General features: G+C 56.6%; 4 protein-coding genes across 10 annotated transcripts in view; 2 read left to right on the top strand and 2 right to left on the bottom strand.

Annotated features, from left to right (window-relative positions):
* Nucleotides 1-127: 127 nt before the first annotated feature.
* On the top strand, nucleotides 128-13576 carry SNX1 (sorting nexin 1). The gene is made up of 15 exons (XM_048081531.2): nucleotides 128-299; nucleotides 2285-2387; nucleotides 3307-3443; nucleotides 4721-4787; nucleotides 5930-5973; nucleotides 6913-7054; nucleotides 7580-7658; nucleotides 8393-8468; nucleotides 9419-9532; nucleotides 9656-9749; nucleotides 10310-10515; nucleotides 11769-11912; nucleotides 12255-12335; nucleotides 12764-12835; nucleotides 13165-13576. The coding sequence occupies exons 1-15, from the start codon at nucleotides 165-167 to the stop codon at nucleotides 13213-13215; spliced, it is 1545 nt and encodes a 514-aa protein (XP_047937488.1). The 5' UTR covers nucleotides 128-164; the 3' UTR covers nucleotides 13216-13576.
* Nucleotides 13577-13640: 64 nt separating this feature from the next.
* SNX22 (sorting nexin 22) lies at nucleotides 13641-16480 on the top strand. 4 transcript variants are annotated; one of them, XM_048081533.2, is made up of 6 exons: nucleotides 13641-14180; nucleotides 14461-14544; nucleotides 14668-14772; nucleotides 14842-14936; nucleotides 15016-15086; nucleotides 15228-16480. In XM_048081533.2, the coding sequence occupies exons 1-6, from the start codon at nucleotides 14112-14114 to the stop codon at nucleotides 15329-15331; spliced, it is 528 nt and encodes a 175-aa protein (XP_047937490.2). In that variant the 5' UTR covers nucleotides 13641-14111; the 3' UTR covers nucleotides 15332-16480. The 4 variants fall into 4 exon arrangements, with proteins under 4 accessions (XP_047937490.2, XP_013054390.2, XP_013054389.2 ...); XM_013198934.3 differs by having other exon boundaries at nucleotides 13725-14180; nucleotides 15013-15086; XM_013198936.3 differs by lacking the exon at nucleotides 14461-14544 and having other exon boundaries at nucleotides 15013-15086.
* PPIB (peptidylprolyl isomerase B) lies at nucleotides 15873-17899 on the bottom strand. The gene is made up of 5 exons (XM_067003723.1): nucleotides 17712-17899; nucleotides 17235-17348; nucleotides 17051-17144; nucleotides 16333-16517; nucleotides 15873-16243 (listed from the first exon to the last, which is right to left on the bottom strand). Exons 1-5 carry the CDS (start codon nucleotides 17865-17867, stop codon nucleotides 16121-16123), a joined length of 672 nt encoding a protein of 223 aa, XP_066859824.1. The 5' UTR covers nucleotides 17868-17899; the 3' UTR covers nucleotides 15873-16120.
* Nucleotides 17900-19390: 1491 nt separating this feature from the next.
* The window catches only part of CSNK1G1 (casein kinase 1 gamma 1), a 150359-nt gene continuing 142286 nt past the window's right edge, over nucleotides 19391-27463 (bottom strand). For all 4 annotated transcript variants that reach the window (XM_067003977.1, XM_048081391.2, XM_067003978.1 and 1 more), the window contains one exon: nucleotides 19391-22674. In XM_067003977.1, the coding sequence (XP_066860078.1) occupies nucleotides 22620-22674 (55 nt within the window). In that variant the 3' untranslated portion in view covers nucleotides 19391-22619. The remainder of the gene's footprint in view (nucleotides 22675-27463) is intronic.

The following is a 27463-nucleotide window of genomic DNA, read 5'->3' as shown; positions in this document are numbered from 1 at the left end:
GGCCCGACGCCGAACAGCGGCGCTCATTGGCTCCCCCTGGTGGCCGAGAGGCGGCTTCGTCCAATCGCGGAGCCCCGCCCGCCTCTTCGCCCCGCCCCCGCGGTTTAAGTGGCGGCGGCGGCTTCCGGTCCCGGCTGTGGCAGGGCGGAAGCGGCGGCGCGGAGATGGCGTCGGGCGGCGCCGGCGGCTCCCGCTCCCCCTCCCCCGGGCCGCATCTGCCCCCGCCCTTTCCCCCGCCCCACGGCGACGGCGAGGCCGCCGACAGCGACACGGAGGGGGAGGACATCTTCGCCGGCACCGTGAGTGCGGGGCGGGGCCGGGGAGGCGGGTCCGGAGCCGGGGCCTGGCGGAGGCCCCGCCGTTGGGGCTGGGGGCGGCAGCTCGGGCCCAGGCGCTGAGTGCTGGGCTGGGGCGGGTGCCTCAAACCGAGAAGCAGCCGCCCCCCGGCCCCGACCACGGCTTTGGGGGCTCTGGGGGGGGGGGGGCGTCGCACGGCAGCTCCTGTCCCGGCCGCTCTCCCGGAGGGTTGCCCCCCCCTCCTCTGCACCCAGCCACTGCTTCTTGGGTTCGGAGGCTGAGCTGAGTGGCAGCCTCTGCTAAAGGCAGCCGGGAGGCCAGCTCCTCAGGCAGGTGCCGGGACTGATCTCTTCAGCCCTATGAGCCAAGGCTGAGCGTGTCGTCCCCTCTGATTGCCAACACCGTGGTCTGCGTGGTGCACTCGGTTTTTCCAGCCTGCTCCAGCAGGCAAGGCAGGAATCTTCCCCAAAGCCGTCACCTGTTTACAGTTTCCCAGCCCAGGTATTTGCCCAGGGCACAGATCTCACTCTCCTTTGAGTTGGCCCAAAGACACAAAGCTGTCCACCACCAGGGAACGGAGCTGCGTGTCACTGCTGGTGGCTTCGCAGCAGAGAAGAGGGCAGTTTGGGACGTGCCTCTTATCCACACGCTGCCCTGTGTCTGCTTGTGAGGGTGAAGCTCTTGTGTTGGTCTGGGCAGAACAGAGCAGTCCCATGTTTTGAAAATAACACGGGAAAGCATGGTCCTGACTTGACAGCAGGTGCCCAAAAATGCTGGGACCTGTTGCCAGCACCAGGACATGGTGATGGTCTGGAGCTTCTCAGGACCGTTCTTCACTGAAGAAATGGAAAATCTTTGTGGCTCGTTGCTTTGTGGTGGGGGCAGCCTGCTAAAGCAGATGGGTGTTGACCACTACAGGCTTTTGTGCAAATCAGGTGGCCCTTAGCAGAATCTGAAGTCTGTTAAGCTAAAGCAGCTTATCAAGTGCTTAATGTTGTTGTTGAAGCAACTGTCATAACTAATACTTGGCTCTTTTGCATGCCCTGGTGGCTTTGTTTGTCTCTCTGCCCTTGAGTGTTAGCAAAACACTCCCTGTGCAGTCGGGGAGCTGCTGGCAAGGCAGAGCTGTGGGCGTTGGGGGTGGCAGCGAGGAAATGTTTGGGGCCAGCGTATTTTTAACCAGAGCTGGAACTTATCTGTTTGTGAAGCATCAATCCCTGCTGGCCACAAAACTCTAGCGAGGGGTTTGAGCGGTCAGCTCCAAGATCTGCTCCCCTGTGGGAAGCATCAGGCTGATATCGGGGGGCCTCGGGGTGGTCAGGGGGTGCTCCCTGTTGGGCCTCGGATGTGGTGGGCGTTGTGTCATGGGCTGCTCTGAAAGAGGCTGCAGCTCTTAACTTCCGTGCTAACAGATGGAGAAGTGGAACAGGGCGTGATACTTTCTTGTTCCTAGAAACTTTCCATCTTTGAGAGCTGCAAGGCTCGTAGGGAAACTTCAGTGCCTGCCTCACCCTGCCCACAGAGAGTTTCTTCCCAGCTCGAGGAGCCCCTGCAGGAGCAGAGGACCCAAATGACTCCCCGATGCACCTAACGTGGGGCTGGGGGTAGCGCCCCTGTTTGCTTGGCCACAGGCTGGCGGAGGGGGCACGAGCTGGGAAGCAAATCGCCGTGGGTCTCTGCCACTGACAGCAAAAGCTTGGTTTTCCTGAGAGGTCTGCTAAGCCCCATGTAGCTCTTGTGCACGAGGCTCCAGGTGCCGCCAACAGCATGGCCAGGCCTGTCGTGGCTGTCGCAATATGTGTACTCTGCTGGGACCGCAGGGGGGCGGAAGGGAAGCAGAGGGAAGCAGCCTGCGATGTCCTCTGTCCGCACTGGGTCTGCAGTGGTGGCCCTGTGTGGTAGTGGCCAGGAAAGTGGGCCGTTTGGTCCCCCACCATCTGTTTCTCAGCAGAGATAACCTCTTTGTGTTCTTTAAATTCTTTTTCAGAGCAAGCCCCCGGCTCCAAAAAGGGAATCACTTCTCCCTGTGAGCAGCAGCTCCAAAGAAAATGGGGTTCGCGTAGAGCAAGATGATCAGGACTTATTTGCAGGTGAGTCTGTTTGTCCTGAGCACTCCCCGGGGCTTTCCGCACTCTGAGCCGGGAGTCATCTGCAGTCTAGCCGTGACCTGCGAGTGGCTAGACCGTGCTTACTGTGGAGTATCGCTGGTCCTTATCTGAAGTTTGTGTTGCAGTCTGCTCTGGGAGCACTGAGCGCTAGCGGTGGTTTTGGGAAGGTCCATGCCGCCTCCTCCAGGTCTCTAGCTTAATCGTGCAGCAGGATTAACTGTTTAGAAGCTGAAAATGCCTAAAAATGGGGTTCACTTGAATTTTGTTAAACTGCAAGGCAGTGTCCTCCCAGAGTTGAAGGGCTTTTTGTTCTCTACCTTCTCCTCCTTCCATGCAGGTGGAGGAAGCATCTCTAGCTGAGACGTGGCTGTTCCCAGGACAGGGAACGTAACGACCCTCAGCAGGGGAAACAAGGAGGGTCAGACCTCCCCTAGCAGCCCTGCTCCTCGGCTAGGTGTGGCACCTCTGGCAGAGACATCTGAAAGTCAGCTCTGGAGATGCCTGGTAACAGAGGGAAGCTTTGGCTTCCTCTGGGTGGAGAAACGTCCTGGGAAGGAGCAGGTTTACGTGCTGTGTAAAAATCCAGCTCGCCTGTAGCTGCTCTAGTGTGCAGCTGCTGCTGCACGCACGCAGCAAGGAACTGTTGCCTGGCTGTCCCTAGAATAAGAAGTCTGTTGGATTAACGAAACGTTCTCCAGCAGGTTTGATCAGATGCTCTGGCTGCAGCGAAGGTGCATGAAGTCATGCTCTTGCCGATGCATACGGATGTCCTCCCTGTGTTTTTTTTTTGTGCTAATTAAGACTACTGTTACTGCCTAGATCCCATGAACTTCTCTGAGAATATTGAAATTTCCAGCAACACAAAGTAGAGAGGCTGACCCTTGCAAACTTCTCTTGACAGATGCCACTGTAGAGCTGTCTCTAGACAGCACGCAAAACAACCAGAAGAAGGAACTGGCCAAAGCATCCAATCCTGCCCCCTCATTAGAAGTAGCTGCAAGCTCTTCTTCTAGAAACCCTCCAAAGAGCTATGAGGAGGTGAGAATTGCTCTGAGCTTTCCAACTTGCCCTGCTGGTTTGGGACTGTAATTGGCAGGAACCTGTCTGTTTACTTCGATGTAAACCTGCATCTTAAACGATGCAGTTAATGTAATTGGCATATTGGATGCCCTGGCTTCTATCTCAGGCCATCGGTCTGGGGCTGATACCACCGAAGCGGGTTGAGGTCAGCCTGTCAGCATTCTCGCTCATGTGGAAACGCGCTGGTGCAGGCTGCTGCCAGTGCTGGAAGAGCAAGCAGCTGACCTGGTCCCTGGGGGTCTGAGCTCGGATTCAGAGCTCTAGCACCCCCTGTTGCCACAGATGGGGCAGGTGGTGTAACCGCTCTTACGTGTGTTTAAATAAGTCTCCTGGGCAACACGGGAGTGCAGACTCCTTCAGCGGAACTTGTGGTCTGGTTGCCAAGCCTAGCTAGGTGACACTTGGCCTAATTCTGTGTCCTCTCCTGTATGGAGACTAAAACTATTTTGGAGATGAATAAAGAGCTCCTCTTTTGCCCCAAGCACCTCTGAGCTTGTGAGGACTGACTCGCTGTCAGTGTGTCTCAGGCCAGCTCCCAGCCAGCTCAAGTGAAGAAGCAGTGCAGAACTAGGGCAGGATGCTGAGCTGATCGGTGAACTGAGACGCTCTCACCTTAAGGCTCTTAAACCAGGGGCCGTGTGAGGCCTGGTGCTTTACCATCCTGCTAACAAGGAAGCATAATGCTCTCTGAGCAAGCCTGAAGCCCCCGTGGGCTGTCAGAGGCAGTACTTTTGCTGTTGCCGCCTGCTGACCTTCAGCAAAGCAGGATTTGACTGAAAGACCAGCGCAGACTGGGTCTGCCGGTTGCTGTCGTGGCTCTCCATCCCTGCGTGCCTGCGCAGTATAACTTACCTTCTGTGTGCATTCAGTGTCTTCTGCAGTTTCAAATGAAAACAGAAATCATGACGTAAAGGAGCCCAGAGGGAACCATCTTGCGCAGAGCTGGGCTGAGGCTCCACTCCGCAGAGTTTCCGCTTAGCACTGGTCAGTTTGTGCACCAGTCTGAGCAGACAGCATTGTAAAGACAAAGCCTGTTTGGGATACTTGGGACGCGGAGACTCAACATAAGTGAGAAGCCCAAGGGCTTTACAGAGCTACCTTGGCTAGACTGAAATACCAAAGATGCCTCGGCAGTACGACAAGCGCAGTAACGTGTGGGACTTCGTGGTTTGGAGTGGACTGAAGCCTGGATTTCTAGTGTTAACTTGCTGTCCTTGTGTGCTTACTTTAAACAGCTGGAAGAAGAGGAACAGGAGGACAAATTTGAACTGACTGTAGGAGTGAGTGACCCAGAGAAAGTTGGTGAGTTACCGTCCTGTCTTGCTGCATGGGGTGAAGCACAGTTAGGCAAGCGAGGCTTGGCGGTAGGACTGAGTGCAGCTACTGTCCCCACACGTCATGCTTTCGAGCTGTCTCTGCAAACACAAACCTGACTGTTGAGTGACTTCCGCAAAACTTCTTCCAACATCTCGAGGAAATGAAGCGAAAGAAAGCAAAAAGTGTAGGACCAACAAGCAAGGTGGCAGCAGGTTCAGTAAACCAGGCAGCTCGAAAGCAGAGACCCAGGCATGGGTTTTAGGAGGGGGAAGCATGATGCTCAAACTCTGCTCAAACACTAGCAGAGTTTGGTGTCTGGGATTATGGTGACAACTCTGCTTGACCTCTAGGCAGCGCTGTCCTGTGTGCAGCTGGCAAGGAGGAGGCAGAACTTCCTCAGCCTAAAATCAAGTGTATTGTCCCATGTTCTGGCACCTTCCCCAGCAGCTGTGGGGCTCTGAGAAGCACGAGGCTTTCTCTGTTGATAGTGGGGATCAGAGCAACTTAGCCAGCTCCAGGGCAGTCTGCAGAGAACCCACCTGAGCCCAGCCAGCTTGTGACGTCCGGAGCTGGGAGGTGCGCTGACCTCTAAATCAGAGGTGTATTGGGTCGGTATCTGATTTCTGAGGATGCCCTTTGATTGAACTACCAGGTAAACCCTCCTTTCCCCAGACAAGGGGATTTCTGTATTAGCTGGAGAAAAAAACTGCCTGTGATGTCTCGGAATCAAACCACACGCAGCCAGGGGCCGTCTGACTTGCATCCTCTGAATAGACTACTTCATGTGCTGCACAGCCGCTGAATTGTTACGTGCTGAGCAGATGTGTGGAGTTAGCCCAAACGCCATCAGCTTAACAAGCATCTGATTGTCAGCGTTGGCTGCCTGGGGAAGGAAAAGGAGAGCTAAGCAGTCAGGTTGGGGAAATGCCTAGTGGGCAGGGGTCCAGGGTCCTGCAGAAGGATGCCGCCTGAGGATCTGCATGCAGATTTGGGGCTCGGATCAGAACCAGTGAAGCAGGCAAAGGCCAGGAGATGGCTGGCACCTGGTGCTTTGCAGTCACCGAAGCCTCCAGGTGATGCAAAAGTCTGATGTTGGGTTACTAACGCCTTGTTTTTGTTTCCCATAGGGGATGGCATGAATGCGTACGTAGCCTACAAAGTGTCAACACAGGTAGGTGTAACTCGTTGCTTCTGAGATAAGATGCCTTTTTTTCCCTGCTCTGAGGCAGCTGGGTTGTCCTTTCCACATCAAGTCAACAGTGACCTAAATAGATGGGAGGTCTGAATCTACATGGATTCGTGAGTTATAATCCACTCCTACAGATCAAAGGATGAGCCTAGCTGAGAAATAGGTTTGAATCTATTTGGAAAGGGACTGACTTTCAGCCAGTTCCAGCCACTGCAGTCCTGGCTGATACCTCCGCTCAGCATTGGATTGAGCAGCAGGAATAGCATCTGCTAGGGAGAGCCCCAGATGCTGGCTCTGTGGCTGATGTGAACACAGCTCTTGCTAGCTAGCCTCTTGTCAGGACCTGTTCTCTTGGGCTAGTCGCAAGAAATCAAGCTTTCTGCAGCTGCTGCCCTGCTTTGGAGCTTTGGGCACTTCTCTGAGCTCTCCAAAAAGCCTTTCCTAGCTGTCTGTCCAGCAGCTGTTGGGCCACAGGCACTGCGTCTTGTGGTGCAAAGGTGCTGGTGTGTGATGGGGACAGGGGATTTGTTAGCCTCCAGCCTTGCTCTGCAAATACTGTCAAAAGCTGCTGATGGCCCCTGAAGCCTTATGTGCAACCTAACAGTGGTCCCTGTTCTTGTGGGGAGCAGGGATGATGGGATTAGGCAGTGGGCAGGGTTTAGCAGGCTTCCTGTGGCCACAGTAACAGCTGCTCTGTTATTTAGTGGCGTTAACACTGCAGCATCACCACAGGGAGGGCTCTTAGGAGGTGATTTGCTGAAAACCTAGGCCAAAGCTTGCTCAGTGCAGCCTGGCGTGCTCCTCCAATCCCACAGAGCTCAAGCTGTCCTATTTCCATCCCCAGAAGTGACAGTGCACATAGTGCATGCACAGGCAAGCTTCCCTGGCTGAGTCTGACCTGAGTCTCGTCTCTTCCCTCAGACGAGCATGCCAATGTTCAGGAGCAAGCAGTTTTCAGTGAAAAGGAGGTTCAGTGACTTTCTGGGTCTCTATGAGAAGTTGTCGGAGAAGCATGCCCAAAATGGGTTCATCGTGCCTCCACCGCCTGAGAAGAGTCTCATAGGTGAGTGGTGGAGGTGCAGAGCGCTGCTGTAGATCTCATCCTTCTGATGTTGAGCCTTGTGCCCCAAAAACAGGCCTGCCTGCAGTCTCCAAGCTGAGAGGCAAGCTGCAGAGCAGTATGGGAAGCAGGCACATAAAATAATGTGGGTTCTGTGGCACAAACAAAACTCTGCTGGCTCCATACTTGGAGCTCTGGGCTTAAAGCCTTGTTAAATTTGATGGGTGGCTCTGCATCTGCTTGAAGCAGAGTACAACCTTGTCCTCTGCACTGTCACTGAATTGTTGGTCACTTGGGTCTGGACCTGTAGGCCCTCAAATCTTGCTTAGCATTGCTCTGTCTCTCTTCTGGATGCAGATTTGTGCTAGATGTAGGCATAAGCAGATTTTAATTTTCCAAGTAGCTCTTGTTGATGTAAGGTCAGAATCCTCTACCATCACCCTGGTAGTCTGTACTCTGTAACAGACCTCACAGCCTTGTACGTTCAGTTTGAAGCCACTCCTTAATTGCGCCTTCCTTCTATGCTAGGAATGACCAAAGTGAAAGTTGGGAAAGAAGATTCCTCCTCTGCAGAGTTCCTAGAAAAAAGACGGGCTGCTCTAGAGAGGTACAGATCCCAACAGCTATCCCCTCGTGCCTGAGCCAAGCAAGGCACCTCTGAAAGGTCAGCCTGGCTGCACTCTCCTCCCTACACGAGAAAAGCAGTCTGGTGCTAGGCTTAGAGTGAACCTGAAGGCCACTGAAGAGTTGCAACTGGAAGGTTGCTTTGACTTTAAAACTGTCTCCTGCTTCAAAAGCCCCTGCTGGTGCTTGATCCAAATCTGGCCAAATTCTGCTGACAAGGCAGAGAGGAAACTGAGCTGTCTTGAGCCAAAAAATATGGATGTTAAATAGCAGTACAAACAGAGCAGATCAGGTGAGAAATATCTTGGTCTCTTTAACTGCCACCCTAACTATCCAGCCACCAGTGGCCTTTGCTCTGCCACCTGAATTGACTGCTGTAGTTAGCATCAGGATGCTGTACACCTCCAGCTTCAGCCTCCGAAGATCTGGTAAAAGTGTCATTGTAAAGGAATGTAAGACTGGATCTCGGTCAGTTGTTGTATCAAGTAACCTTGATACAGAGAGTATTAGTGCGGGCCTGGTCTTGCTGACTCGTCTCACAAGAGTCCCCAGGGAGGGAGGGCTCTTGGTGGGAGGATGAGAACAGCTTGTTGGGTCTGGCTTCAGCTACTGAACTGCCATTTCGGAGTAAATAACAAGCATGCTGCAGCTCACCGAGATGTCTCGGAGCCAGGCTTGCTCCAACAGAGGTAACTCTTGGTGCGTTCCTTTCCCCAGGTACCTACGGAGAGTTGTCAGCCATCCAACCATGCTGCAAGACCCAGACGTCAGGGAGTTCTTGGAAAAGGAGGAGGTCAGTGGGGTGGAATGATGTAGCTATGAGTACCTTGGGAGCACAGAAGCTAACAGTGCACAAGAAGTTAACAAGGCGTGATGCTTCAAAGCTCAGTGAGAAGCAGCAGGATCCTCTAAGAGCTCTTAACCAGCGATGGGGAGAACAGGACCTCTTCTGTGTGTTAGTGCATATCTAAAAACTATACACGGATAACAAGCTGTGGCCAAGCTTGTTTACATCATGGTGGGGACACACGTTGAGGACAGGGGTTGAGTGTTCTGAAATTCACGGTGGGAGCGTAGCCTGCTGTTTGAGGTGAGCGGGGCTGGTGCTGACTTGCCTGATGCTCAGCTGTTAGGGGGGAGCTGCCTCTGCTGAACTGGGTGGCTGAGGTGGTCCCTGCTCCCGCAAGGAGAGCACGACCATTCCAGACTGAGCATCTGGGCAATGCTGTGCTGAAGGGCTCTGGCGTAGGAGCAGACTTCATGGAAATGCCTCACTTCTAACCAGCGGTCTGAAAAATGACAGTGGCAGAGTATTTCGCAGCATGAAGGCACACTCTGCTAGAGTGTCCCCAGCGGTGTGAGCTGCTGCTGGCTTTTGGAGGGATTCTCCAAAGCACTTGTGTGCCTGCATGACCTGTGGAAGCTTGGGTTGCTGGTTCAGGGATTCAGGAAGGACAGCTGGTTCTTGCAGATGTGTTACCTTGGCCAAGCAGACCAGACAGACCCAGATACAGTGTAGGGTTCAGGAACTCCTTACTTGCTTGAAAACTCCAGTCCCATTATTTGAAATGCTCTGCAGGCTGTGCCACTGCTTGGGCAGTGTCTGGCTAATCCTTTGCCATAGCTGTGCTGCAGAAACACCAACGTCCAGGGGCCCACATACGGAAATAATGCCACTGTGGTGGCTGCTCTCAAAAGTGACTTTTATCTCCTGGCAGAGCAAACTTCCCTATTTCTCTACAGCTGCCGAGAGCAGTAGGCACCCAGGCCCTGAGTGGAGCAGGAATACTGAAGATGTTCAACAAAGCTACCGATGCTGTCAGTAAAATGACCATTAAGATGAATGAATCGGACATAGTAAGTATTGGGATACCTCTGGGCTGTCCTCATCCTTGCTCTCAGCTTTTGGTGAGAGATGCAAGGACAGCTCTGCAGCCCTGCAGAGGATGTGGGAACCAGCTCTGGGTCTGTCCATTTCAGTGGTTCGAGGAGAAGCTGCAGGAGGTGGAATGTGAGGAGCAGCGGCTACGGAAGCTGCATGCTGTTGTGGAAACGCTAGTGAACCACAGGAAAGGTAACGAGCTTGGTACCACTTGCTCTGTAGCTTGGGCCGTAACAGTTAAGCCGTGTGCAATGCCTGGCTGGAGACCACCGGTGATCAGGTGTGAGAAGATACGGCAGTGCTTCCTTGCTATAAGGGACTCTTGGCCTCTTTGTCATGGGAAACAGAAGTAAAATGATAATTTCATATGTCTTCTGTCCAGTTGTACAAGCTTAGGATGTGAAATAGTGCCCTGGTGGGTGAAAGCTGCTGTAGCAAACCAGAGCAGAGCTGATCTTGTTGCTAATTGCCAAGCTGTCCTCTGGCAAGGAGCAGGAATGTTTTTCCTTCCTCTGCATGTCTTTTCTGACTTCCGCAAACCTGTGCCTGTCCTCCCACTGCTGCCTCTCCTGGCTGGGGTTCCCAACGTCCTGCAGAAGCTGCCAGCTCTCAGGTGGTGCTGGCTCTGCCTGCTGATGTTTCCTGGGGCTAGAGAAAAGCAGCTCCCAGGGCTGAACTCTAGGCTGGGGCTTGTCTCACGGAGCACCCGGTGTGGCAGAGCCCGTGGTTGACTCTTTTATTCCATTCACCAGAGCTAGCGTTGAATACAGCACAGTTTGCAAAGAGTCTGGCCATGCTGGGGAGCTCGGAGGACAACACGGCCCTGTCCCGGGCACTGTCCCAGCTGGCTGAGGTGGAAGAGAAGATTGAACAGCTGCACCAGGAACAGGCTAACAATGACTTCTTCCTCCTGGCTGAGCTCCTGGGAGACTACATCCGCCTCCTCTCAGTTGTAAGGGTAAGCACGCCGTTGGGGTAATCCTCAGAGCCAAGCTGTAGGGCAAACCACTGGTGCTAGTGCAGATCTTAAGCCTAGGTGTGCCAGGAGGCAGCTGGTCCTCTGAGTACAAGTGCAGGGCATGGTACCTCTGATCTCTCCAGGCAGAGGGCAAACTTGCTGCTGCATCAGGAAAGCAGGGTAGGTGAGACCTGGCTATGCTGTTGTCCTTCAGGGGGATAAGGAGCAAGCTCGTGGCATGTAGGTGGCCTCAGCCCTTCCAGAGAAGGCTGCAGGTGCTGCAAAGTATGATCTGTGTTGCAAATAGAGCTGCCAGGCACCTGCTGGGGAACAGCCCGGGTCTTGAAGTCTTTGCGGCCTGCCTGGTGCGCAGGCTGCTGTGCTGGAGGCTGAATGGTACAAGCCCCAAGTGACCTCCAGGTCTGGCAGGCTGACTTGGTTCTGCCCCAAACTTGTCCCATCTCGGAGCATCTGTTTCTGGAACCTGCAGAGGCCAGAACGCAGCCTGCTTGGTCTGCTGTGCTCCTTACTGGGAGAGGTGGGTGCTGCAGGGCAGGACCAAGACCTCTGATAGTGCTGGAGGTAACAGGACTCGTCTGGGATGTTCTGCTAAGGAGCTGTAACATTGCCTCAGACTTCACCTGTCTTTTGGCTGCTCTGTCCTTTTGACCAGGCTGTCAGGCACTGCTTTCTGTTCTTCTGGCTCTTCCCCACCATCTGGCTGGATGCACTCAGAAATTTGATGGATCTTCCTTGCTTGGGCTGGTGGTTTACAAAAAGTATTTCCTGGCAGGTGCTCAGGTGCTCTGCAGTGACTCGTGGTCACTGTGCTCTGCAGGGGAACCAATGTGGGACTGGTGAAGGCAGCTCCTTGCCCTGGATGTTCCCAGTGAAGTAATAAAAGGGGCTCTGTACCGAGGGAGGCCTTGGAGCTGCTCCTGAAGCTGGTTGCTGTAGTGCCTGGGCTCCTTCCCTGGCAGAGCAGCGAGGAAAAACCTCCGTGTTCTGGCCTTTTTGGGAGCTTCAGTTGTGCTCAGGTCCAGGACCTGGCTGATGAAGCAGTTCTGCCGTTAGCTGGTGTCCCCCTCGCCGATGGCGTGGATGTCACTGTCACCAGCACAGCTGCTGTGAGGTGGCACAGGGTACAGCTGTGCTGCTCACGGGCTGCCCTGGTGCTGAGCCCTGCGCACCCGAGGCGCTGCTCCCAGCTTGTTTGGGGACGTGCCAGCTCAGCCTCTGCTCCTTCCTTTCAGGGAGCTTTTGACCAGCGCATGAAGACCTGGCAGCGGTGGCAGGACGCCCAGACCATGCTGCAGAAGAAGAGGGAGATGGAGGCCAGGCTGCTCTGGGCCAACAAACCTGACAAGCTGCAGCAGGCCAAAGAGGAGATTTCAGAGGTGAGGCGTGCTGTGCTCTCTGAGCAGTGTGAGAGGAGACGTTTTGAGCTGGAGGGGTGGGTATCTCTTGCCAGGCTTGCAAAGAGGAGAAGCCAGCCTTTAGCAAGGCCTCGGGAAGCCGCAAAAGCTGCAGGAGGGGCTGGTTATGGTCCCGCTTTGTGTGGCTTTGCATAAGGGGTGCTGGGCTCGCAGCAAGCTCAGACACAGGATGCAGCCATGCAGCAAGTCGATGTGAGGACCAGAAGTGCTGGCATCAGCTCTCTTGCGAGCAGTCAAAAACTATTCAGACAGGAAGCGAAAAGCTTCCTTACCCTGGAAACAGCGTGCTTCCTCTCTCTGCAGTGGGAGTCTCGCGTGACGCAGTATGAAAGGGACTTTGAACGGATTTCTGCCGTGATCCGCAAGGAAGTGATACGGTTCGAGGTAGGTGAGCCCCAAACCTCGGTGTGTGATTTTCCCACAGCAGCTGGCAATATTTGCAAATTCAGGCACGTTTGAATGGGGCATCATTGCAGCAGAGCTGCTGTTGTTGGCTAAAGAGGGATTTTCTCCTGCTCAAAGTATGCAGGTGAGCACGTTCATCAAAATAAGGGCAGGTTGTGCAAAACTCCTCCGGGCCTGCTCATCTGTCCTGCTGCTGTCACAGCCAGGGCTGAGCTTCACCCTGTGCGTTTCCAGCTCTTGTGCTGGTCACTCGGCATGTAGGCAGCTGGGACCCTCCGACATGGCCCCAGGAGGAACAGGAAAATCCTGTTGGTCTCTTCCCCCTGAATTTCATCCTCCCCGCAAAGGCCAGAGGGTTTTGGTGGTTGCTGCAGCTTTCTGCTCACTTCTGCAACTGTCTCTTGCAGAAAGAGAAATCCAAGGACTTCAGAAAACACGTGACTAAGTACCTTGAGACGTTACTAAACTCTCAGCAGCAGGTGAGTGTCCCCGATGCCGGCAGCCAGCCCTCCTTTACCTCCTGGAGCTCCATGTGAGCCCCCACAGGCACAAACCCCTGCGGTGGTGAGCATCCCGCTCCCCTCTGCCCCCCACGTTGCCCACAGCAGCTAACGGGAGAGCTGCACGTTGAAAAATTGCACCCTGCTGGATGCCTGACTTTTTTGGGGGGCTGCACACCCTGCCCTGACTGCAAGCTGTGTGTGTTGGAGGAGCTTCTGCCTCCCTAAAAGCTTCTCAGTCCTGCTGAAAGCTCATTAGTGCTGGACTTGAGCTGTGCTGGCTCCTGACTCTTTCTTTCTCTCTGCAGCTGGTGAAGTACTGGGAAGCGTTCCTGCCTGAAGCCAAGGCCATTTCTTAATTGGACCAAGCAAACGAGCACACCTGAACTTTGCCTTTTTATACACTATACCTCTGTCTTTTACATGTGAACGAACCCTAGTTAAACACGCGGGAGCTGGTAGAGGTTTAACCCCCCCAACAAGCAGCTTACGAGCCAGTAACTCTTCTAACTGTATATTTTTCATTTAGCAACATATATTTTCTTACTGAAGAGAAACTAGTTTCCTGCTTTCTGACCAGCCCTGCAGTAGGCGAAGAGCGAGGGGGGGTTAACGACATATGTAAATGTATATTTTTCAGGCTGGGTTTTAGGGCTCTAACGACTATCTTACTCCTGCAGTGCCATTACGACTATGTAATAAAACTTGTATCAGGGCAAACAGGCGTGTGGTGTGCTGGGAGAGGGCTGGGAGGGACAAGGGCTGGCGGGGGAGAGAGAGGCTGGTGGGAGGCTGCGGTGCCTCCGGCTTTGTTGTGACCAAGAAACCCCTGACCTTGGGCCTGGCCGAGCCACCTGTCTCGGCTTCTGATTAAGCTCTCTCAATAAGGCCAGGCGGCTGTTTTTAGGCTCTGAGCTCAGCCTGGGGCGGGAGCTGGCGCTGCAGGAGCCTGGGGCTGCGATGCTCCTCTCCCCGCGATAGAGGGAACGCCTTCAAGCCCCAGCTCTGAGGCTGCAGCAGCTCTGATCAAAACCGATACCGAGTCTTCTGCCTTGAAGAAAACAACTGAAAAAGAGAAAGCGAGCTTGTGCTGACTTCCCACTTTCCTTTCCTCTTATCCCTGCGTTACCTTCGGGCTGCAAAACACGAAGGCTCCCAGGAGGCAGCTCTGCTACTGGGCCTGGCCCCCGGCAGCCGGGGCGGGACGGGGCGGCCCCTCAGGAGCTGGTCCCGGTGGCGGTGGTGGCAGCGGGCGATGATCGTCGTCTCCATACCTGCAGCGGAGCCCGAGGCGACGGCGCGCAGCCCCGAGAAGGCGCACACGGTGAGGGGTGCGGGGTGGTGGTGGTGGAGGTCCCTGCTTGTCCCCTGGGGTGCCCCGTCTACCCTGTCAGACAATGGTCCCCGTCTGCCCCATGTGGTGGTGGTGGCCCCATGGTCTCCAGGGGCTTTGAGGACCCTGACCCCACTGTTGAAGGGGCTGGGGGGGCTGTTGGTCCCTGCAAGCCCCCCTTGGTCCTGGGGTTGGGGTGTCCCACCTGTCCCAAGGATGGGTTTGGGGGCTCCTGCCCTGGGAGGGTGAGGGTGAGGATGAGGAGGTGCAGGTGTTCCTGGTGGAGGTGCTGTGCAATGGCCGGCGGCACACGGTGGCGAAGCGCTACAGCGAGTTCCAGGCGCTGCACAAGCGGGTGAGGACCTGGGGCCAACGGGACAAGGGGCAGCGTTTGGGGCGTGTGTCCCCAGCCAGGGACCCTCCTGGGGGACACACAGCGCCCGGCCCTTGGTCCATGCTGCGTCCTGCTCCGCCCCAGATCAAGAAGACCTGCAAGGTGCCCGACTTCCCCCCGCGGCGGGTCCCCAACTGGGTGCCCAAGGTGCTGGAGCAGCGCCGGCAGGGCCTGGAGCTCTACATCCAGGTGAGGCACCAGCGGGCGGCGGCGGCACCCCGTGTCCTGGGGGTGCTGATATCCCCGTCCCTGCCTCAGGGCGTCCTGTGCCGCAACAAGGAGCTGCCCCAGGACGTGCTGGACTTCCTGAAGGTGCGGCGCTGCCAGCAGGACCCCAAGGGCAGCAGCCCCCCGTGAGTCTGAGGGGTTCCCCCTTCCCCAGGGTGGAAGCAGGGCACTGCAGGTGCTGAGGTTCTTCTCCCACCGCAGCAGCAGCCACCCGCCCTCCCAGCGACCTGTCCTTGGCTTCCACACTGACCCCTACGTGCGGCTGCCAGGCACAGGTAAGGCGCAGGGCCATGGGTGACACTGCTGTCCCCTGGTGCTGTCCCCCGGTGCTGGGCATTGTGCTGTGCCTCGCCCTCCATTTAACGGGGCTGCGAGGGGGGGGGGGCACAGAGCAGTGCCTGCTCCTCTCGTTGCAGATGCACTCCCCGACACCGTGCTGAGCGGGGTGCTGCAGGGCCTCTACGCCCCGTGGAGCTGCTGCCCCCGTGCAGCTGTGTCCCAGGGACAGCCGGGCTCCTGAGCACCCCCAGCGCGGAGGGCAGGGACGTGCTGGTAGGATCACGTGAAGGATCTTGGCAGTAACACCTTGCCTGCGGAGTGAGCGCTGATGAGGGTGCGGTGGGAGAAGCCCCGCCACAGCGACTTTCCAACAACGTGCCTTAGCGTGGCATGCAGGAGCGCTGTGTCGGGGTTGTGGGAGAAGCCTTTGGGGGGGGGGGGGGGGGGGCTGAACCACGCCAAGAAAAACTCTCAGCACCTGGGTTTCTGTGCAATAAATCACTGCGGTTCCAGTGGCCAAAGGTGGCTGTGTCTGACTTCTGCAATGTGAGGCCAGAGCCGTGGTGCTGCTCTGAGACCCAGGAGAAGGGGGGAGAGGGCTGGCAGCACGAGGGTGGGCTTGTGGGGAAAGTGCTGGGAGGCACAAGCCCAGCCAACCTGACCGGTGGCGGTCCGTTCTCAGTGCCTAGGAGAACCAGAAGGAACAAGGAGGCCCCCTTGTCTGCTTCGCTGGGGCCTCCACATGCAACCCACCCCCTGACAGAGCAGACAAGGCACCTCTATAAAAAACACATTGGTCACATTTATTGGTGCATGTGCTTCTTACAAAAGTGTTGGAAAGAGGAGCCAGCGTTCCGTCCTGCCTGCTGGCCAGCTGGAAGGCCAGGAGCAGGGGCTCAGCGGCTGCCCGTGCTCCGGGAGGCCGCGGGGGAATGCGCAGGGGCAGCAGGGCCGCCCCAGGCCCGCAGCCCTTTGCAGCCGGGTCCCCACAGCGCAGGGCCCCGCCGCGTCGCTGAGCCAGCGGGGTGGATCACTCCTTGGCGATGGCGAAGGGCTTTTCCACCTCGATGGTGCCGCAATCGGCGATGGTGACATCCTTCAGGGGCTTGTCCCTGCTGTCTGTCTTGGTGTTCTCCACCTTCCTCACCACGTCCTGGGGAGAGCAGAGATGTGAGAGGAATAACAGTGGTCGTGTGCACCTCCCAGCGTGCCCTCCCACGCTGGTGCTGCTCTCCCCCTTACCATGCCCTCCAGCACTTTGCCGAACACCACGTGCTTGCCGTCCAGCCACGGTGTCTTCACTGTGGTGATGAAGAACTGGGAACCGTTGGTGTCCTTGCCAGCGTTGGCCATGCTCACCCAGCCTGGGCCATAGTGCTTCAGCTTGAAATTCTCATCAGGGAAGCGGTCCCCATAGATACTCTTCCCTAAGGTGGGGGAAAAGACTGCATTGCACTTTTGGAAATATGTCAGGATTTGAGTACTGGGGGGGGAATGGGGGGGGTGCTAAGCACATCTATGCACCAGCACCACAAGGTTGCTGGGAGCCACAAGAAACTGGCAGCTGGAGCTAAAAGCATGAGCTGGATGGAAGGGGCTGTGCCCCCAAATTAGTGGTGCAAGAGGCTGTGCAAGAGCAGACCTGACTCCACACACCCCAGGCTGCAGCGTGACAAGGAGGTCAGGCAAGAGCTAACAAGCCCAAAACACTCCGCTGCTGACATTATTGATTTCACTGATGTTTGCTAAGTGCTGGTAGGAGGCTTGTCGATACCAGACCAAATGCGACCTAGCAGCTGGGACACCCAGGTCCTGCAGCCGGCCACCCCTCCCCAGCTTTAAGCACCACTCTAAAGCCAGGTCCCCCAAGCCGCATCCCCCGGGGCCGTGAGCTGTCCCCACCGTGGCACCACGCTCCACCTCCCAACCATCTCCCCAAGGCCTCTGCAGGCCGAGTTACCTCCAGTGCCATCTCCACGGGTGAAGTCTCCTCCCTGGATCATGAAGTCCTTGATCACACGGTGGAACTTGCTGCCCTTGAAGCCGAACCCTTTCTGCGGCGGGGGAGAGAAGCGGGGTCAGACCCAGGGAGGGCCCAGGGCACCCACGCGGCCCCCCCAGGGCTGCCCACCCGCCGTCCTCACCTCTCCAGTGGCCAACGCAACGAAGTTCTCCACTGTCTTGGGCACCGTCTTGCCGAAGAGCCCGATGACGACGCGGCCCACGTCCTCCTCGCCCAGGCGGAGGTCGAAGAAGACCTTGGGGGCGGCAGGGGCGTTACCCGGGGCCCGCCGGGACACAAAGGGCTGACCGCTACCCGCGGGCCTACCGCGGTTACCTCAGCCCGGCGGCTCCCCGGTACCTCAGCGATGCCCCCCCCCTCAGCTCCGGTACCTCAGCGATGCCCTCACCTCAGCCCGGCCCCCCCGGTTACCTCGGTTACCTCGGCCCCGGTACCTCAGCGATGCCCCCCCCCGGTTACCTCAGCCCCGGTACCTCAGCGATGCTCCCCCCCCGGTTACCTCAGCCCCGCCCTCCCCCCGTTACCTCAGGCCCGGCCGCTCCCCGTTACCTCAGGCCCGCCCCCCCCACACCCCCACACTCCGGCCGCTCCCGCCGACCTTCGCCGTGACCTTGGGCCCCTTCTTGCGCTCGTCGGCCCGCGAGGCGGCGGGCAGCAGGAGCAGGAGCGCTGCGCCCAGCGCCGCCGCCGCCACCAGCGCCTTCATCCTCCGCCGCTCGCAGCCCGGCCGCAACGCCCGCCGCGCCGCCTGCATCCGGCCCCTCCCCGCCGCGTCCTCCCCCCCCCCGCCGCGCCAGGTGGTGCGGTCCCGGCCCCGCCGCGCGCACGCCCGGGCGCGACCAACGACGGAGGGCGCGGGGGGGGGGGGGGGACGGGACTAGGGGGAGCGGGGCGGGGCCGGCGCGGGCCGCCCGGCGGCTGCCACGTTGCCCCCGCGTTGGTGCGGCCAATGAGGAGCGGGGGCGGGGCGCGGCGGACGCTGATTGGGGGGGAGGGGAGGGGGCGGGCTCCCGGCGGGCTCCGCGCACCGCCCCCCCCCCCGTCCCTCCCGTCGGGCCGTGAGGGGGCGCCGTGAGGGGGCGCCGTGAGGGGAGCCCTGAGGGGAGCCCTGAGGGGGAGCCCTGAGGCGGCCCCCCCGGGGCTGTCAGGGCGGGAGCCGCCCCCCCACCGCGTCCTTTTCCATCGCCTGTTGCCCACGGGGCGGCCCAGGCGCGCACACGGTGGCTACTGGGCTGGCTGCTGCCTTCGCAGCACGGCTCCTGGGGGGGTTTAACCGCCCCTTCCTCCAAACCAGCCAGGGGCACGCTCAGCTAACGCTTACCGGTACACAGCCGAGCGCCAGCCCCCGCACACCCAGCACCGGAGCCAAATACCCCGCACGTTACCCGCACATCTGTTACCAGAAGCAACTGTTAAAGGAATTGCCTGGTGGAGATGCAAATTTCCGAGGGCCAGGGGAAGAAATGCTGAGGTTTCTCTTCCTTCTCGGAGCACAAATGTCCCCAGGCTGATTTTTGGGAACAGGAAATGAAAGCTCACGCTTAAAACATTACATTTAAAAACAGAATAAAAGTGTCCCAGTGAAGATCCTATTTGAAGGATCTTCGAAGATCCAGCTATTTGCATGCTGGAAACCCTCAGAGTCACAGCAGTCGATTCCTTCCAGCCCGTCACAGAAGTGACTCAGGGCTTGCTACGCAAGAGCCTGTGAGGTGGGAAGAGTGGCAGAGGAAGAAGGCACTCGGGGCAACGGCGGCTGGGGCTGGGTCATCGCCACCCCTGCAGGCACAGCGCGCCCCGAGCGACGCGGCGGGGGCTGGTCCCGCTGCAGCCGGGTCCCCAAAGCTTCCCGCGTGCCCTGGCCAGGAGGCAAGCCTTCCACTCGGGGGAGACACACTTGAAGCCGTGTCACTATGGCAGTAGCTGCGGATGCACAGGGACCATATGGCAGCACGTTTTTGATTAGTTTGCATCCTCGTGTTCCAAGTAAGCCATTCTGCTACCCAGGATGCTTGAGGTGGGAACGTGCAGGCACCGGGAGAAGAGAACTCGGTGCCACCTCTCCTTGGCCAAGCGCTGTGGGGCTGAGCTGTCCATGGCTGTCAAGCACAAAGTGGTCAGAGGCTCCCATGAGATCCCACGCGTGCATCATCCCCTCAGAGGGGGGCTCAAAGTGTCCCGCTGAAAGGGAAGGTTACCAAGAGAGCCCAACAGAGGCAGAGGAAAAGAAGACACTCGGCGAGCAATGTTTTCAGGAAGGGGTAATAAATACATCTATTCATGGAGAACAATGCAGCAGTGCAATGTTTTATTGAAAAAAAAATATCTCACTTGACACCTCAGAAGACTGCATCGCAACGTTGGTGGGCCACACTGCAGGAGGGCTATGCCTGGGAGGCCGGTGCAGCGCCAGGCGCTCCCCGCCAGGCTGCTCAGAGCTGACCCGAGCCCCCCGTGCACCCCGGGGGTCTCCCAGGTGCTAGCGACTTCCAGCGAGGAAAGGGGAGCTTGCCCAGGTAGGATTAATGCCCTACTTCCTAGCACTGAACAGTTGGCTCAGTCTGGCTTGTGTCTCCTCATCACCTCCAGACTCCCTGGGGACAGCAGATTCCTCAAGCACGGGACTTACTGTTAACCTGCATTCTTTCCTTTTTTTTAAAAAAAAAACACACAACAACATCTTTGCCCTTTCGAAGAGTCCAACGTACGATTATAGTGCAAGAGGGCTTGGTACAAGTGAGCATTACCAGCATGCCGTGGGGGGACAGTCCTCCCCTACAAACACATCTTCATAGGATTAAAAGAACATCGTATCTCCAGAGATAAGCAGTAGCGGGTCATCGTGAAATAGCTTTCAAACCAACCCACTTAAAAACAAGGTCAGGAAAGTTTCTAAACAATCAAATACATTCACTTTAAAAAAAACATTTAAGAACAAAAACTGTTGAGATGGCCCCTTTCCCCCCGCCCTCCCTCACCCTGCAAACACTTACATATGCTGCAACTACAAGCTGCTCCTTGAGCGGACGCAGCGAGGAATGACCAAACACGGCAGGAGATGCAGAAGGAATCGAGTTCTGGTGACAGGCACTTAGTGGGGCTTGGGAGGGCAGCAACAGAAGTGTCTCAGGGCCCGGCTCCATCTGCAGCACACGGGGCCGCTCCCCAGGGAGCGCCTGTGCCCCCTTCCCCCCCAAGACGCCAAACCATGGTTTCCTACAGCTGAGAGGTTTCCTACAGCCTGTGCCAGAGACGTGGGACTTCTGGGAGCCACCCGCAGCGGAGGAGCTCGAAAAGAGAAGGGTGGAACACAGCCGGTCCCTGTCCTCCCTCTAGTGGGAGGGGAAGAGAGAACAAAGTGCCCCGGCACTTGCATGCAGGAGATGGACGGTCCCTTCCTGCCCCGGGCCACGTTACACCTGGAGGAAAGCACTTTGCAGAGCGAGAACGGGGGTGCACGCATCTCCTGGTGGGTGCGCAAGCGGAGAGCAAGCCAGCCTGCAGCCTAGGGTGCTGCCGGGGAGAGGAAGGTGCAGCCACACCTGAGAGCCGTGCTCCGTCAGGGTAAGGCATCGAGAGAACTTGGCAGAGGATGGCTACGAGACACCCAAAAGGGATCCTGGCCAAGAAGCGAGGCTTTGCCATGCTGATGCCGCACCGCTGCGTGCCTGCTTTGAGGAAGCACAGAGAGCGAGCCCAGGGGCTCCCTGCTCAGGATGATCTCCTGCCCCCTCAGCCTGCTTCTGCCCAGCAAGGGGAACCAAACCTTCCGTGAGTGCCGCTACGCGAGCTCCAAGCTGCACAGATCATCGTTTAAGAACAGGTAATGAGATCCAGTCTCGCCCTTTCCTCCCTTCATACTCTCCAGGGAATTCAGGGACTGGGGTGAGCCAGGCCTGAGTTTACAAGTGAAGGCCCTCAAGCGAACAGTCCCAGCCTGGTCAGGTGTCACGCGTGAAAAGAAAGCACAAGGAACCTATTCACAACCTCCCCAAAAGGTGCTCGAGTTCACCGAGAGCCCTGCCACATCCACGATAACCCTCGAGCAACCTCAGCCTCCTCAAGGTGGAAACGCTGCAGCAGGATGCAAGGTTTTACGCCTGCACAAAGTGCCCCAAGCCCTTTGCTAGCTATGGGTTTGGCTCAAAAGCGGTGCATGAGAACCGTGGCTTCCTCTGCAGGGCGGGAGCTCGCAGAGGGGACGTGAAGGCTGTTCCAGTCAAACCCATCTGACCATCTGGAGATGAAATCAGTATTAAGGCAGTGAAGCATTCCCACCTCTGCTGGGGAAGCTTTGCTCCTGCTAACGTTTTCTCGCAGAAGGTGCGTGTTCACAACCACCCTACCAGAGGGGTTTGAGAAGGCTGCCCGGTTACGCACCGAGAGGTGCCTGCGGTTTGGGAAACACCGGGTTCCCAGGTACCTCAATCCTGATCTGCCCCTTTGGCCAGAGCGACCTCCTCCAGCTCAGCAAAGCTGACACCACTCCCTCCTGCCAACACCCGGCGGCGGCCTTTCCTCTCCAGGCTGCTTGGGTCAGGCACGGCGTAGGAAACCATGGTAGGGACATTCACTGGCAGCTAGAAAGGGTGACTGAAAATTCAAGTAATGCTTTCCTCAGCGCACGGCCCAAGGCGGGCTTTGAGAGCCCCAAACTGGCACGAGGGTTGTGCGGATGCTGTCAACATCCCCACTTGTGGGCATTCTCTGCACCCCACCGCATTCCCAGCTGAATGTCTGTCTGCGCTGGCACCACTTGTCCACGCAGAAATCCACAGATACAATGTGCATCTGTAATGCTAAAAATAATAAAAAGTGCAACAACGTCAGTTTCTTTAAAACAATCCACATTGCTCTGTTACCGTCAGAGGAGGGAGGTGTCGAGGGGAGCCAGAAAACCTAACTGGAACAGTAGATTGCAAATTTCTCACAGCTTGCACATTACAGTGTAACTGTTCCCAAGGAGCCTAAAAGGGAACCTGTGTCTTACTGCTGCAGCAGTCAGGCCCTTCTCCCACGCGACTCTCTCGCCCAGACTGCATCCTCCTGCCCTCTCGAGAGCCAATCGAGCCGACAGTATTTCTTTTCTTAATTAAGGAGGGAGGAGGACGGAGGAGCCGAGAGCGCAGGGGAGGGAGGGGAGTAAAGTGAGCAGGAACTAAGCACAGTCCTCAGGTTTGCATGAACGATGCCTTCGCCGTAAACAACGGGAAGGAGGGTCAGCCAGCCAGCCCCCCTCCCAGGGCGACCAAGACCTGAGCCAGCCACAGTCCTGGTCCCAAAAGGAGCTTCAGGCTTGGAGTGAACGAGGGAGACCATTCAGCAGATCCACCCCAGAGTGGTTTGTTTTGGAACGTTTTCTTCTCTTTTTGGTTTAAAATGTCACTTTTTTTTTTTCTCTTCCTCCTATGCCTCCTCCTCCCCCCTAAAGAGAAGCCCCTTCCAGTTAGACAGGGCAGGAGCCGCAGGTGCAGGTGGCGTTCCTGCAAGGCCCAGGAGGCACCGGTCACTTGTGACGCTGAGCTGTCTTCTTCCGTTTCCTCTTGAAGAAGCAGCAGCACCTGGAGCACAAAGAAGAAGGACAGTTAGCCCCACGCACGTCTCCCCGGCCAGCCCCCGCCACCCGGCGCCCGCGGCGGCCTTCCCTCCGCTCGCTGACATGCAACAGCAGCTCCGCACGCCCGGCCCCAGGCCCCGCTGGACCTGCCCGCGAGGTGGGCAGCAGCTCGCGGATGGACGGCCGACGCGTGCCTGGGCAAACGCCAGCGGCCGAACGCTGCGGGTCCTGGTCCTGCTGCCCACGGGCAACAGCGGGGCACAGCCCGGTGAGAGCCCCGGAGCCGGGCTGACATCCTCTAGAGGCTCAACTGGGGCAGGAACAAGAGGAGCCAAATGGGAAAGCAATGAAACAAGGATCCAGATACTCCGTTCCCTCTTGGCCAGAGGGACAGTGAGCCTTGGCGGCTCTTCCCCGCTATGAGACACAGGGGTTCAACACTGCTCACTAAAAAGACAAGTTCCAAAGAGATCTTGGATCAGGGACCAGGTTTCTTTACTGAACCTTTCACAATAACCAGAGCTTCCACCTTTGATAAAGCGTTATTCAGTGCAGGTATGCAGAACACCTGCTTCTTCCCTCGTCCAACGCGAGGGAGATGCACAGTGCCCGGGGACTAGGAGAAGCAAAGGATGGAGAGTGGAGACTGAGGTGGTGAGAAAAACATTCAGCACAGCTGAACCTTGAGCAGCGGTGGCTTCACTTATGGGAGAATACTGAAAGCAGTCGCCCAGGTTTTCTAGTCCTGCTGGCTTCCTACTGAATGACTTGGCATTTAAGATATGTTTGTCTTCCTAACCTCGGTCTGCTGTCAGGAACCCTCTGCACAGAAGAAACGTGTTCATTCTGTGCAAGTTTTGCTCCTGAGCTATGGTATCTTTCTCTTTCTGCCATTACAGCCATCTCCAGAGAAGCCCGGGTGAAGCTGAAAGCCCCCTTTGCCAGGCTGGTGGAAGGGACATGGCGCTAAGCAGCAAGAGCAGATGTGAGTATGCAACAACCATTTTTTCCTACAAGCATCTTTTACCAACAGCCAGACCGAAAGTGTTCAAAAACACTGCAACGTCTCCAAATTACTTTCAGCTGGGTCCTTCACAGCTCTGAAAAGCCGGCACTAAGCTTCTGTCCTCTCAGCACTAGAGGAATAGATTCTCACCTTCACCCCAGAGCGTGCTTGCCCCCGGAAGCACGAGCCTTACCTCGGGGTGCAAAAGCAGTGGTGACCACCACCACCACATGAGCCAAGCCTGCCAGCATAGATCGTCTGCTGGGGAGGCTGAAATCCCCTGCAACATTCAGAGCTCAAAGCCACAGCTGTAGGAGGACGACCTCCCATCACACACTCCTGCATGGACTGAGAGCCGGGGGCAGGTTAATGTCCATGATTTGGCTTTAGGTTTCTTTTAGGCACTCCTAACAGGTCCAGTCTGGAGGTGAGCCGAGAATAAACGTAACACACTTGTCCTTCCAGGAACGCTGTCCCAGAGCGACCTGTCAGCTGTGGTGACTCCATCACTACTACCTGGTCTGATGCTTGCAGCGTGCTGTCTGAAGCTTTATGATCACCCAGCACAGGCTCCTGCACACTACTGGCACTGTCTCCCCCCTGCTCCAGGACTGGGCATGTATTTTATTGTCCCAGTCCACCTGCCACCCTCTCTAGTTAACCTGTCACAGTATTTCTCTCCCACAGCAACCACCTTCCTTCGTGATTTGGGCAATGGTAAGTAGGGGGGAGGACTGTTACGGGGAGAGGTGATGGAAATGCACGAGTTATGATTTGACATGCAGCTGGGAAGGGAAGAGGGCTGAGCAGCGCTTGTTTCCTTGGGCACTGTACGAAGGGAGCTGGCTGACTTTTGGCTGTTTTTCTTTGAGACTGTCTTTTTAGGCTGTTACTCAGCGGTCCAGGGAAGGGTTCAGGAAAGGAAGTCCTGGCAGTTCAGACAGGCAGAGGCAGAACACCAAAACAAAAGAATAAGGCAGGCCGACAATTACAGAACGTGATCTCTGTGCATGCAGACAATGCCCAAGAGAACAGCCCCAGACTATGACATACAGAGAAGCCAGAGATGCCAGAGGTATCGGAGGCAATGCCTATGGAGAGCAGGGCAGAGGCGGGTCAGTCTCTCATCAAACAAGGACAATCCTCACCACACAGCGGCGTTACCACCTCACTCTGCAGCAATTCCCACCCACCAGCACCCCAGGGTGCCGCCTGGGCCTAAAACGCCTCCAGCCTCGGCTCAGCACCTAGTGTCCCCGCTCACCTCCACGGGCCAATTTGATGCCGGGATTAGCGCTTGCAGAGCCTGATAAACTGTACCTGTACCTGAGCTGGGCTTGGACTGACGTTAACCCCAAACCCTCTGCGGACAGTTGACCTGCGCTCTCATCTGCAGGGCTTTTTCCCACCCCGAGTCGTCAGCCTGCTTGGGAAGCAGCCATCTCCCCCCCGCTCTCTCCAAGCAGTAGCTCTAGCTGGGTGTCTGTCACAAATGTCATGAATGAATGTAATTTCTTTACACCCTCTCTAACGATGCAAGCCCTGGACTGTGTTTTTGTAGGAACCTCTCCTAGGAAGTGACTGCTCCCCTCCCCTCCATACCCAGAGCAAGGCTTTCCCTTCGTAACCGTCTGCGTGAGGAATTCCTGCAAGATGCCTGGCAAGCCTGGTCCCAGCTCTGCCCAGCTCCATTAGACATCATCTGCACACGGACGTAACAGTTTGGGGGAGATGGTAAGCCAAATAGAAGAGGATTAAAATCTGTCTTTTGCATAGATCAATTCAAAGATCAGTCTGATTGCTCGGCCTAATGCGGCCTCTCAGACACAGCCCACACCCTCCCCAGTATTGCATGTGGTTCTCAGCAGAGTCCTAAATCAAAACAGCCCTGGGTTGGCTTTGAATTTGTGCCTTTTTATGGCTTGGTTGGTTGGATTTTGCCAACCCCAGTCTAGTCTGGTCCGCTCCCCCTTGCATGTGGACTGGAGAGAGGGACTCACCACAAGTTGAGCATTTTCAGGCAGCTACAGAGAGTGTAGAGAAAAAACACAGAAAGGAAGAAAGAGCAATTAGTTCACAGAGGTGGGATGAAAGCATGTCACTGCAGCCATGCAAACATGCAGTGCAGACTGGCAGACACACACCATGCCTGCCCACCACCCGCCCCCAGCCCTCATACCACCTCTGCCCTTGCCACGGTGCCGCTGAGAATTGCCAAGTTTTGCGGGGTTTTGAGGCCTTGGGTAAATAGTGCACGTTCTCCAGGGAGGCACAGGCCCCGTGAGGTTCTTTTCAGGGGCTGAGATCAAAGAGGGTTCTGGGCCACCAGAAGAGGAGACTGCTCTGTCCCCTGCAGCTCCAACCGCAGGAAGGCCAGAGCATGGATGGACGTGTGTGCCCCGCTGTTCAGTGAAACCCAAGGCTGGGATTGGCAGCTTGTCTCCAGAGTACCCCAAGCAGCACTGCACAGCTCCTCTGCCTGCCGGGAGTGCCAGGGTCTTTCCCTTTCCAGCATTGCACCTCATCTCGAAACACAGAGCCCGAACTCCATCTAGTTCTAACTCTTTTTGGCCCGCTTTACTGCAAAGCAGTTTTTTTGAGTCTGAAAATCCAAGGGGATTTATGATCACAGATGCAAGGAAAGATGAAGGCAGCCCTCCTCGTGGCAAGAGGAATGAAGCACTAGGGAATCAGCACACTAGGGAATTATGACAGGAGTCCCCCAGACCTGTTGGTGCAGAGCAGCCTGTGCTCTGCTGCACAGTAACCTGTTAAACCCTCCAAAACCAATTGTGAACCACCCAGACAGGGCCTGGAAAGGGACAGAACAAACCTCAAAACGCAGCTTGGGCAACACAGCCCTTGCACGCTTCTTTTCATCCGTCTTGATGCTTCTCTGGTGGCGATTTGCCCCGTCCTTCCCAGGAGCAGCCCCAAGCCACGTACCCAGGAGGCCCCAGTTCAGTCATCCTGACCAAGACACGGCCTGTGATGCTGAGCCTGCATTCTCTGCAGGCCACGCTACCCAAATTTAAGAGGCGTATTTTCCACTCTGCAAGTAGCACCTCAAGACCTCCCCCTCCCTGCCACGCTTTAGGAGGAGCCTGTACCAAACCCACGGCTCGCTCCTTTGGCTGGGAGGAGAAAGCATATTCATTGCTCGGACAGTTCACTGCCAGGATCACGCCAGGCCAGCAACCAGCAAGGAACAGCACACGGGAGTGCTTCCCGAGGGACGGAGGAACAGACAGCAAAAGACCTTCAGCACAACAGTGATGAGGTGGGAAAGCAGGCCTCGGCCTGACAGATACCTAGGGACGGTTTCCATCAACACACCCTTCCTCGCAGCTGCCAGTTTTCCTTTCTACGCTCCCACAAGTCATTCCTAACAAAAGAGTCCACAAAGGCTGAGACAAGCAGCACCGACACCATCAAGTCAGATCATAACCAGGCACTTGGGTGACGTGACAGCACCGACCAGCTCAAGGGCCTGCTTACCCCTCGTACTGGGAAGCTGGGATTACACCGTGACCCTGCTGTGGTCCTGCTCTAGCTCAGAGGCACCAAGAAGGTCTCCTGTTGAGGATCATGCAAAAGGTGATATTGATGGTGCCAGATGGAGGCCAAAATGGTCAAAGCAGCAACTTTGTACATCAGTTCTCACTCTTTGCCACAAGCTATGGAGGAGAGGTCTGCTCAGAGCGAGCACACGGTTCCCCATGAGCAGAAGGGCTGCTACTGTTTTCTCTCTCAGCTTCTAGAGAACTGGACCGAGAGAATTCAGAGA

Source organism: Anser cygnoides, chromosome 11 (genome assembly GCF_040182565.1).
Source record: "Anser cygnoides isolate HZ-2024a breed goose chromosome 11, Taihu_goose_T2T_genome, whole genome shotgun sequence".
NCBI lineage: Eukaryota > Metazoa > Chordata > Aves > Anseriformes > Anatidae > Anser > Anser cygnoides.
The sequence above is the reverse complement of the archived record's forward strand: the minus strand, read 5'-3'. Positions and strand labels throughout refer to the sequence as shown.